Source organism: Artibeus jamaicensis, unplaced genomic scaffold (assembly GCF_021234435.1).
Source record: "Artibeus jamaicensis isolate MK-2021 breed Jamaican fruit bat unplaced genomic scaffold, CSHL_Jam_final contig_402, whole genome shotgun sequence".
NCBI lineage: Eukaryota > Metazoa > Chordata > Mammalia > Chiroptera > Phyllostomidae > Artibeus > Artibeus jamaicensis.
This window is the reverse complement of record NW_026521818.1, coordinates 14,649,287-14,661,841: the sequence shown is the minus strand read 5'-3', so window position 1 is coordinate 14,661,841 and position 12,555 is coordinate 14,649,287. Positions and strand designations below refer to the sequence as shown.

At 43.6% G+C, this 12,555-nt stretch overlaps 1 protein-coding gene across 8 annotated transcripts in view; it reads right to left on the bottom strand.

The window, feature by feature from the left end:
- The window catches only part of SNCAIP (synuclein alpha interacting protein), a 142,939-nt gene that overhangs the window by 63,217 nt on the left and 67,167 nt on the right, over positions 1-12,555 (bottom strand). For all 8 annotated transcript variants that reach the window (XM_053665327.1, XM_037165553.2, XM_037165551.2 and 5 more), the window contains one exon: positions 3,493-3,595. In XM_053665327.1, the coding sequence (XP_053521302.1) occupies positions 3,493-3,549 (57 nt within the window). In that variant the 5' untranslated portion in view covers positions 3,550-3,595. The remainder of the gene's footprint in view (positions 1-3,492; positions 3,596-12,555) is intronic.

Sequence of the window (12,555 nt, the reverse complement as noted above, 5' to 3'; positions counted from 1 at the left end):
CTAGTTGTTGTTTTTTTGTATCATTATATAGCTTGTGTTTTAATTAAAACAAGATCCAGGCTTATGACTAGAGGAAAAATCATGGAACAGAAAGCCTAGGGCTACGACTGGAGAAGAAGAAAAGCAGTTTGAAACTTGGGCATCTTTCTGGTAAACATCTTTTCCAAACGCATTGCTCATTACCCTCCCCGCTCATGCCACTTAACCAGGAAAGAGGCTTAAGGGCTATCTGAGGTGGAGGTTTACAGAATCCTAAAAATAAAGGCACGTTTACGGGACACTACAGTTCTCTTTATGCCAGTAAATTAGCAAATTGAACATTTCTTCATTGTTTCAATGTCACATTGGAACAGTCTCCATGGTGCCCCAAAACAGCTGTAACATTTATTGCTTCTAGTTCACCTAAAAAGGCTGGGAAAAAGTCATTTCCATATTTAAGAGGTTATCTCTACTGCTCCCACATGAAACCACTGCGTAGGAACAATACGGCTCTAGCAAACCTAAGGCACCGAACCTGCATTGGGCTGAACTATAACAAAATGATCTACGATGTTACAGAGGTTGCCAGTGAAACTCAAGCTTCTTTAGTTTCGTGTGGGTTTACAGAGGCCAGATTGCTCGTCCCCAGTATTATCAACATCTTAGGCCAGATAATTCCTTGTTGTAGGAGATTTTCCTGCACATTTCAGGTTGTTTAGAAGCATCCTTGGTCTCTACTCACTAGATGTCAGTAGCATATCCCCAATTATGACAATCAAAAGCATCTCTAGATATCGCCAAATGTTCCCCTGGAAGGTGAGTAAAATCGTCCTCATGAGGACCACTGCAATAGACTGTTTTCATCTTGGAGAAGCAGTCAGTACTGCGGCTAAAAGTATAAATTCTGGAGACGAAGTATTCCTAACTAAGTGGGTGACTGTGGACACGCTGGGTAACACCCATGCTTTGGGTTCCTCACATGGTATGTGGAGATGGTAAGAAGTACCTTCTTCAGAGGCCAGTTGTGAAAACTGAAACAGATAATGCCTTTCCCGTAGTAAGTGCTCATTGAATGGCAGCCATTAGTATTGTTTCAACAGTCCTACGTACTTTTAATTTTTTCCTTCCGATATAAGTTTAAATGTAGGTCAAAGACCCAAACAATAGATTGCAGTTAAAGGGGGGAGGTTTGAGGGGAGTTACACAATTACAGATGGATATCTTTACTTAGGTTTCAGAGTGGTCAAGTTATAGAAACTCAACTGTTGCATAATCCTGTATCCCGGCTTGCTAAACATCTTCAGTTGTTGCTTAACATATTTTATTATCCTTTAAGTGGAGATTCCTAATTCAGCAAAATGATGGGCTGCTGCCAGATGATTCTTCTGTAAACACAACTGCTCTACTGTAGTGTTAAAAAAAAAAAGGCTTGACATGATGCCCGGCCTTTTCCCTCGAGTTCTTTCTTCACCATTGGTCATATAAATATTATTGTATTATTCATTGAAATAATAACAAAAGCTACCACTTTAAGAGCAATTTACTGAGTGCCAAGCTGACTGCTTCACATATATTATTTCACTCAATCCTAAAAAAACCAAAAAACAGAAAAACAACAAATAACAAAAAACTTTAAACATTAAGTAGGTATCTCAGAGAAGTGAGGTTAAGGTGCTCCAACCAGCAACATTCAGAACAAGTCTAGAGCCCAGCCTTGTGGTGCCTTCAAAGCTTTGCTTTTAAATTGTAACTTAACTATCAAAGCTTAGAAACTTTGTCCTAAACTCCTAATCACAACACAAGTTCCCTTTCTGAAACACCTTCTACCCCACCCTCTCCTGCCCAGGTTAGCGTTCACTTTCTTCGCTCTTTCCCACTCAGCTCAAAACACCTTGAAGGGTGTGGTCCTAGAAAAAAACACACTCTGGGCCCTGGCTGGTGTAGCTCAGTGGATCGAGCGCAGGTCTGCAAACCAGAGGATTGCAGTTCAATACCCAGTCAGGGCACATGCCTGGGTTGCAGGCCAGCTCTCTGCAGGCCAGCTCCCAGCAGGGGACACACTAGAGGCAACCATACATTGATGTTTCTCTCCCTCTCTCTTTCCCCTCTAAAGATAAATAAAATCTTAAAAAAAAGAAAAACCATGCTCTGGACGCTTTTAAGTCAAGCATAGTACTTTAAAGTGAGAGAGAAGACAGACAGAAAGATACTGCAAAAAGGAAGACATTCACTTCACATTGGTCTTAACAAGAATTAATAAAAATAGTCTGGAAGCAGACGTGTGGAAAGGCTGGTTTCACCTTTCCCTGGTACAAAGACTCACCCAAGGTTAAAACAGACCATTCATCAAACTCATCCCAATATTTCAATTCTCGCATACCGTAGGCAGATTTTATTTCAAAATGACGAGTAACAGGAGGGACTAATGCTGCTTGCCAGAGGCATGTTCAAGTAAGCTTATGTTTTTGAGACAGTTTCTAGCTGTGACCCAAAGCGCTATGCTATGAGACATCAATGGAATGTAAGGGCAGAAACTGTGTCCCATCTGCCCCTGTGGCCACTGCTGCAGCCCCAGCCATGACTGAAGCAAAGAGGAGTCGAGGGAGTTGGGGAGTTGGATAAGGATGAGGGTGAGGATCTGGTGACTGGTCAAAGAGAAATCACTGAAAGCAGCCAGCTCGGCTAGCTTTACTTGTGAAACAAGAAAAGAAAGGCTTACTTCTCTTTAGAAAGAAAGGAAGGAAGGAGGAAGGAAGGAACTGTGACTTTGGAGGTTCTGAGGAGAAAAGTCAGATGACTAGTTCAGAAACAGCAACCTTCTCGTCATACCCTGGGAACCCAATCTGGCTGGGAGGGCATGAGGCAGAACTGACTGTGTGGCCCAGGATCAGAGACAGTCAGCTCTAAGCAGGGTGCACGCAGGACCCACTCGGAGCAGCCATGACTTCTGAGAAGTCCGATAGCTTACGGGATGAAGCAGGGCCTCAGAGGTCAGCTGGCCCAGTCCTTATTGACGCAGGACTCTTCCTCAACACTTCCAACAAGCACCCAACCTGTGCTTCAAAACCTGCAGTGACGGGAAGGATTCCTCTTATTGTTCACCAGTTACTAACATGGCCATCCTTCAGTCCATGTACTTGTTAGCGCTGGAGGGTGCTGGCCATGCCACAGCCAGTCATACAAAGGGAATTAACACCAGTGGGGTTCATTATGTGCATAAGTAACTCCATGAAAGCGCTCACTATCTGCAGGCACTTTATACTCAGTGAATAATTTTGGCAACAATGAAAGAGATTAGGAAAGGTTAAATGCTTTCCCCACCCAAGCTCACACACAGTTAAGTAGATTCACTTCTTGGTCTAGGAGACCCCCAACCATGCTTTGCCCCACAGGATGTCTGGTGTCAAGTTCTAATGTGGTTGGAAGAGTTCGGGATATACAGGCTGAGAAAGCAACCCATGTAGGCAAAGGCAGACTCTCCTGAAAGTATTACTTTCGAGTAGTAATACTTACAGATATGTCATCACTGAAGTCAATTTCATCCAAATCAAGGTATTCAGGGGCTTCCATTATTCTTCTTTGCACATTTTGAGTAAGGTCAAGTGTTTATAAATTCCTGGACAAGACAGAAAAGAAAGGAGAAAGGGTAGGTTGTTTTATAAACAAAAACTCTATCTATATTTGAATGAACAAACTGAATCAGCTCATTGCTGCTGGTGCGGCCTTTGAGAGTTGTTTCCTTTCCTTGAACGTCCCCGGCCTGGCTGCCCAGACACGTCAGGCACAGCTCCTGCCGCTCCCGGGGCAGCTCCCCAGTGAGCACCTGGGTCCTTGGCTTCACTTCATTCGTGCCTTCTTGTCTTTCCCGAGCACTGACTCAGGTCAAACTCATCCTCTGCGATCTGCACTAGGATGGAGCCAGCCCATACCTAGCACAGAGGACACCTTGGGGGAAAGCGGGCTGCGGGCGGGAATGGGGTGCCCTGCATGCACATGTGAGTGTGGGCACATCCCCGGATGCGTGCACAGAGCAACGCACACTGGATCACCATGGCAATAACACAAGTAAGGACAGACACCAACTAACAACCAGTTATTGATATTCCAGAATTTGAAGCACAACCTCCAGTTCATTCCTAAAAAAAATTTTTAAAGAGGCTCTAAGTACAGATTGGAACCACAGAGTTATTACTGCATTGCCCCTACGTCTCACGGCTCTGCCCAGCGGTGCCAGAGTGACCTGATGCAGGCGCCAGAGTGTCCGCAGCCAGCACTCGCCTCGGGGCTGCCTGTGGCAATTCTTTGAATCTGTCAAGAAGATACATCACCTCCCAGTTCATTTTCTCGTCACTTATCAGCATCCCCATTGGCGGTGGCAGTGGCACCCACAGATGTCGGGAACAGAAACGCAGACTTCCTGGCAGAGCCTCCGTGTGCGGCTGTCTTCCCTGGAGCCGACTCTCGGAGAGTGAGAAAGATTCTGTTTCCCCTAACTTGTCTTTCTGATTATAAAACTGCCTCATGTACTCAGACTTGTGGAGTAACTTGGTTTTTTATTAAGGGATACTTTGCAGAAGAACGAGGAATACATTATTGGAAAGTAAACATAAATCCAGGCCAATGAAAATAGCTTATCAATATAAGATCAAGAATGCAAGAATGCCTTTTATTTTTAAAAGAAAACTTATTCTGAAGGCATTGCTTTCTCATTGTAAGGTTTTAAAAAAACTCTAAAAATAGTAGAATTACAATAAAGGGAGAAATAATCACTTGCCATCCCATATATCAAACACATCACTTGGTTTAATTGTCAGTGTTTCCTCTCTTTCTCTTCCCAGATGCATGCACTTTTTAAAATATATTTTAAATTACAGCAGATATAGAATTAGTCCATGAAATGATTAGGAATCCTACTACCAGGCTGAAGTGAGATTATCCATGTAGAATAAATATTAAAAGTTCTTCTGATAATCACAGTAAGGTTTAAAATAAAAACATTATAAGAGATACGTATAGCCAATAATTTTATTACTTACAGAAATCTAAAAATAAGTTCTTAAGAAAATTGCTGGTTACAAAAAATATATCACTTTTTCTCTAATGCTCATGAAGCTTTTCACTGAAACCACTCACACTCATATTTGCAAATTATTCAAAATAGTCTCCTTCATTGGTGGATTCTGAGACAACCCAGGACCTTTGAATTCCAGCTTGCAAGCTAACAGACTTTTTCCCCAATCTAATTTCTTTTCACTAAGTCTTTTCTCCACAGTGACTTGTTGGATTATAGGCTATTTCCATGGCTTTGGTGAGCGCAGCGGTGGTGCTGGGTGTAGGATGGGGTGCAAACAAAATAGCACCAGAAACATGGAAACATGGGGAGATGCCGCAGAGAAACATGTATCACAGTGGGGGCTGAGTGGATCTTTACACATATGGAAATACGAAACTAAATGCCAAATGCAAGTGAACACGTCTTCACCAAGCAAATTAACAAATAGGCGGCCAGCCCCAGTCTGAGGTGCTCTGACAATATAAAGGGCAAAATATACTCAAGTGTAACCATTTTCATGGAACACAGCCAGTGGATAATGTAAATCATGATACGAAAGCAGAAAATCTTTACGTTTGGACTTGGAGGATGACAATGAGTTTCTTTATTCTATAGTCCAGAGCACAAGAGTTACAACAGTTCCAGCCCATTCCTGGAAGACCTGAGCTACTGATCCTATTTATCTCGGTGGGTGGGATGGCACAGCCTCAGACTAAGGGGTCCTAGGGACCTGGGATGCTGCTTTATTTCCTAATGGACCTCCATGGGCAGCCACCTCCCTTAAGATGCCTTATTCTATGGCCCAGTCCCTTTGGTTTGGCTTCAATGCTTCTTTTTTGCAAGGTGCCACTTTGAAAGTATTACACCCTCATTTATGATGTGCAAAACCCCCTATTGGCTCACTAATCTCTGCCACATTCCCAACACTAATTGCTTCTTTTCTGTGGAGGGTGAATTGTCCCATGGCATTACCTCTCCCCTCCTCATCTGCCCATGCGCTGAGCACCTGGCCCTCTGGGGTACCCCCATCTGAGAAATTCAGCATACAAAGGGAAGGGGTGAGGTCAGGGATGAGGTCAGGTTGGAGCAGCCGCTGCACATAATCCAACCTGTTAAGGACAATGAACTGGGCCGTGGGCCCTTTTCTCACCCCGCTCTTTTGCCAGTGCTCCGCCCCACACACCAGCCCACCGTGGGAACCAGCGAGTCCCCTTTCTGATCCTGGATGCATGGGCTATGGTGGGACATACGGCTGTGGGGGCCTGCCCCAGAGGCTGTGAGCTGAGTCTGGCCCACACATATGATGTGTTCGGCCCTAGCAGTGTTTCAAAAACAATCAGGTCAGTTGCCAACATGTGGACCTTGGGTGATTTCACATTAAATCTGGAGTTTTGGCTTCATTTAAAAAATATCTGAAGCTGTGGCAGCACAGGCCCACACCCCACAGGACAAGAGGTGGCTTCCGCTGGCTGAGTGGCCCTACCTGTCTAGGGGGCCTATGCCCAGTCTCCCAGCTCCGCTCCCATCTGCTTTCCTCATTGCCAGGCGCTGCCCCGCCTTGGGGACATTTGAGTGTGGGCCTCTCCAAAGGAATTCAGTATTAAATGATACCACTTTTTTCCTCTTTTATTGGTGCCTCCTGCCAAATGTTTTCTTCATTTGTATTCTAAGATTGAATTTGTATTCTAAGATTGTTTCAAATTCTCACACTGCAATAGCAACAAAATAAAATTTCTTACAAATTAACTACCAGCATGTTACAATTTGTGCTTTTACAGGACCTTCATTCTCCAAGTATGAGGAAAAGAAAGCCTTTGGGGATGTAATAAAATATTACGAGGTGGAGACTATGTTTCCCACCCTGTTCAACTAGAGGAAGGAAGGGCTCTTGTCTTGTTGTGATTGGCACTGTGGGTTTGCATGGTGCTACTCCACTGTTGGGGACAGAGGGGAAAAGCAGGAGCTGTGTGCCAAGTGCAAGCCCAGAACAAGACCAAAGCCACCCTTCATCAGACCGGACCAGCAGCTTGGACACAAGAGGACTGACCTTACTCAAGACCAACAAGAGTGGGTTTACACCTAAGTGAAAAATATTTTCAGCCTCCCCAGAAAAGGCAGTCTGGCTTAAAATCCTTTACCATGAGGTTTATTGCTCTGCATCATAGCTGGCCCTGGGCCCTTGGGATCTCAGGACCCTGTCGCTGATCCTTCGTACTGCACCCCACCCTATCAGCCCTGGCCCTCCTTGTCCCAGGTTCACCAAGGTCCCAAAGGCTTTCTTCTGATTTGCCACCCTCCACCACCCAGCACACCACCCACAAGGTCTGCCTACGTTCAGCGCTGCCAACCTATTATCATCATTCCATTTCCTCTCAGTGGGTCTTTCAACTTCTTTTCACTGATGCTGGAGATTTTTAACATGTTATTTACTTAGGCAGGAATGCTGTGTGTTTACATTTTTTATAGGGGGTAGAGGTGAAGATGGAGATTGGACAGAGGCTGAGAATAGCAAAAGGTAAAGGGAATGTTTCCCAATAGGTTAGCGCTACCAGTTTGGGTAGAGAGATTTGTAGGGAGGGAAAGAATAAAAATACTTGGATGTGCGGACAGAGGGCTGGGGGTGGGACCTGTATGCTGCGCAGAATATGTGGGCGGTGTTTTGGCCCCATCTTTTCATGTTCCCAAAGCACTGGGAGAGCCTTTACCCAAACTCCAAGCTAATGCTCGGCTACAGAAAACAAAGAACAAAATGATCAGCCTCCACTCTACCCAATGTCGGCAGGATTTTTCCTACTCTCACTGAGTGCTGATAAACTGCCAAGAACAGAAGCCCCTCCCGTGCCTGTTAAAGGATGTGGGAGGGGCTCGGAGCCCTAATGGGTCTATCGACACCATGTCACCTTCTCATGAGGGGCCTCAGTGAGGGGCCAAAAGCTTCCTTCAGGGAAGATTCAATTTGGGAAAGAGCTCAAAGCCATTACGGGTCCAACAGGATAATCAAAATCAGACAAGCAATTTCAAAAACAGCCTCCCCCCTTAGTAGTCTGATGTTCAGGTGATATTTTAATTTTTTTCTGTGACTTGAAAACTGACCCTGAAAATAATTCTAAATGGAGTCTTCCAAAAATCTGTTGGGTGATGGCAGCATCAGTGGAAAAAGTTTGGAGAGGCCAAAAAATTTCTTTGAGAAACTACCCTCATATTACATACACATTCTGGTGTGCTTGGCTTAATACAAAAAAAAAAAAAGGCTTACTGATTTGTGACTACAGTCACATATCACATAAATTGCTCTACTGAAATTCTTCTTAAAATGAATTGCCTCACTCTATTTTACAAGGAGTCAGCATGGACTCATTCTGAAGGCTCACGTTACACAGATTTCTCATTTTCTGCCAAAGTCACTATTGCTACATTCACCAGTAAACTATGAGGGCCAGTAATTAAAAGTAAGTTAAGGCTTGTCAAAATAAATGAACAGAGTACATTTGGTGATGAGGTAACCTCAATCGACTTGCATTACAACTCCTCTTGACTCTTTAATTCACCAATGCTTGGGGAAACACGGCAGCTCCCTATAGCCCGACTACACAGACACACAGACCCAGAGCCAAATTTGTACCACGATAAATTTTCAGTTCCAAAGCCTGCACGTAGGTACTGGACTGACTTTCTTTAGCAAGAGCTTTAAAAAAAAAATCACAAACTAAATACCGAACTGCTTGGGTGGAAAAAAGTGGAATATATGAAATGTTGTCCCCAGTTGGCTCAGTAGCTTGGCTGGCAAGGAAGCAACTCGTTCCAAATGTTGGATTCAGTTTCGTTCACTCTTTGATTCAACAGTGGCCAGAAGCATGGCCGTCACTAAATGTCTAATCCTGAAGCAGAAAAATAATAGAGGCAAGAAACTTCTACTGGAAAGAGGCAACTAAAGGAGAGCCAAGAAGCACACACGAGGAGAAAGAGGGAAAGCACACGCTGTCTAGATTTCCTGCACTTCTTCATTTATGGAGTATTCCTGTGTGTGCACACTGGGCGAGACATATGCTGCTCTCCACTCCTGCACGGGGCATACAGCGCAAGGGAGACAGACGAGAGAACAAGCCATTGCAATACAATGCAGCCCTTGCTAAGACAAATAAATGCACAGGAGCCTGAGACACCTGACCCAGACCTTGGTGACCAGGGAAGTCTGCCTAAGAGGTGAGGTCTAAGCTGGAAGCTGGAAGATGAGGGTATGAATGCTGAGGGAGTGGCAGGGCCAGAGGAAGTGTTCCCGGCAGTAGTTATGTTACAGAGGCCAGTCTCAAGGATCTCAAGGCCCACATGGTTCTTACTAAATGACATTCTTGCTGTGTTAAAATGCAGCACAGTATTTTGCAGGTGCAGCTGTAACCCCATGAGCCTGAAGAGAACCCAACCTGATAAGTTTGGCCCACTGCCAAGAAGACATCGACATGTAATTAACCAGATAGTGTATCTAAATGATGGCTACATCTGCCTTCTGGGAGACAGAGCTTTCCATGCGATCCCCTCTCTTTTATTTGCTGCAAGTAAATAAAAGTACCTAAGGTCAAGCAAGGTCTTGACCTCTTTTAATACAACACCCCCGAGAAGTGAACCTCTTGAGTTTGGTAATGGTTATAGCGTGGGCAAAGGCTGAAATTCTGAAACAGAATTTCCAGAAAAATGAATAACACTGATTCAGCACCTATTGCTCTTTTTTTTTCCTACAAAGAAAAGGAGGTGTGGAAGTAAGAGGGCCAAGCTGGGGCAGTAAGCAGGGGTGCTGGGGGGAGTATTTTCCAAATCAGAGTGTAAACAGAGCACATCTTCTTGGATCACCAAATTCTCTGTCATGGTTGGAGAAATAAAGTGAAGGTTTAGTATCAGACAGGAGACTTCAATGAAAGATACTGAGCCTGCAGCAGCTCCTGAGGAAGAGGGGTCACCGTTCTGGTGTGAGCAGAAACATTCATGAAGCCAAACTTTGCACCAGGGTCTGGGTCTGAGTGCTTTTACATATACTCTCTTATTCATGTTTCACAAAGACCTTGGGAGATAAATATCTTTATAATATCTTTTGTGGGGACAAGCAAACCAAGACTCAGAGAGGTTGTATAATGGCCTCACAGACACACAGCCAGGACTTCTGAAGGTAAATATGCTTTTCTCCCTTATTTCGGCTTGCCACAACTTCAATGGAATAGTAACAGCTTACCTGTATCGAACATTTTATTATTTTTCAAATCACCTTCAGTATTTTTTAATCTGACTTTTATAATTCCCTCTGTAAGGGAGGCAGAGGAAGTGCATTATGATTTGCAGTCATATTCTAACTGTTTTATAGATGGCAAAGCTTAGAAATGTTTTAGCCAAGGTTATGTACTACCACGTAGGGGCAACACCAGCTCATACAACCCACTCCTCAATAACAAGTCCAGAGCCCTTCTGATTCACCCCCAACCCTGGATTTCTCTGAAGCATGGGCATGTCTTTGAACCATAGAGGTCAGAACTCTGTGGACATTCTCTGCCCTGAATTATACTGCTTTCAGTGTTCAACAGCTGCAACACCAAATAAATTGCTCTTTCCTCTCTCTGGCGGAGTCTAAATAGAAATGGTAGACATGATCATCATGAAAGAAAAGTGTCCCTAAAATCCCTTGCCCACAGATATTCCTGAACTAGTTCGTGAAACATTATATTTCATAGCCAGTTGGTTTAATCCTTCAATTTCATCTTTAAAGAAAATCTGATTATAGCTATCTTTCCTTGTATCTTATTAAAGAGCACCGTACTAAAAAAAAACTTGTTCTAGAGGTGAGAACTGCTTTGACAAATGCCGATAAAGGCTGTCGGCCTTTTGGTAGTTTTGCGGCCCTAACTTATAGTTTAAAATTCTTGCAAATGATTTGGGAGTCATTTCATTATTTCTAAAATCTAAATACTGAGCATGAACCAACTTACACTATTTGTTCAGAGCTTGAAAAGATCTTAATTTTTTAAGCATATAGGCAGAAGTACTTTTAAATTTGTGCATGTGTGATTCATAGTGACTTTAATATTTAAAATTATTTTGGAAAGAGGGAAAAAACTCATGCTCATAGAAGCTGCATAGAGAATTAAAAAGAAGGTACAATAGAATATATATATATATATAAAACACAAGAAAAAATATATTGTGTTCAGTTCTGCATGCCACTTCTTAAGAAGGCCTTGGGTAAATTGGAATGTACCAAGACACAGTAAGGAAAACTCTGTCTCATGCGGCACAACTAAGGGAATGTCTAACTTGGAGGAGACGAAAGCATTCTTCCCTTGCCCTAGGAATCTAAAGAGCCATCAGGTAAAAGGAGAATGTGACTTCAAGGGTAGACACTAGAGGAAATCTCAGGGGTGCTGATCTCAGCAAAGACTTCCCACTAATAACATGTGAAATGGGCTGATGTGGAGTGGGCAGCACTCTACAAGATCATAACCACCCCGGTAAAACTTGTTCATTAAGAGGTCTAGAGGGACCCTCTGAGGGAGACAGTGTGAATCATGTACTGCAAAGGAGAAATACAGGACCTTCTAATTCTAAGACTCTGTGCAGTCTGAGATGGCAGTGGAAATACCCACGAAGCCGAACCAGACCCTCAGGACAGTCCCAACTGACTTCAACCCCTCTCCAGGGTGCCACATGACAATCTCTGTCGATCTTTCCTTACCCTATTTTGTTTTCCATCCCGATCCCACCAGAAAGGTGAATGAAATATGGAGGGTAACGGAGGGTAAGGGAGGAGAAGGGAGGGCAAGAGAAGAGAGGGGAGAGGGAAAGAGAAACTTTAAAGAAAGCTGAGACATGACTCATACCATTAGAACATGCTTTACTCTGTGTTGTAGATGAAGACTTACGGATTCCACAAAACTATGACCTAATGTGATCCAAACAAAAAGAAAATATCCTGGAAGAAAAAGGAAACATTTCTAGTGCTAGGAAGTTGAGCCTGGGCTTACGCCAACTGTGTCTTGCACTGGCTTCTGGAAAGAACTATGAAATGATTTGGGAACTGGATCTCTAACTCAGTTATGTACCGGAAACTATCCAAATCCGAGTTCCACATTTTTGGCACACCTGAAGTGGTCATGCTTTACTCCTGATTTTGCAAAGATTGCTTGATTTCTACAGTGGATTTGTTTGGCAATTAAGTACTGCAAATGTATGGGACACAGATGACAATCCTGATTCCCATTTTAGACCAAAGTAGACATAATAGCCATGTACGTGGGGAGCATTAAAGACTAACTACATCGGGAGTCAGTTATCTTGGCTTTGTCCTCAAACCTCTCAACGTTTGTCAGGACTAAACTTCGGAGCAACACTAGACCAGTGGTTCTCAAAGGCCAACAGGCGTGAGAATCATCCAGAAGGTTTATTAAAACAGATTGCTGGGTCCAACTCCAAGAGTTTCTGATTCAATAGGTCTGGGTTGGGGCCTGAGAAGTTATATTTCTAACAAGTTCCCAGGTGATGCTGAT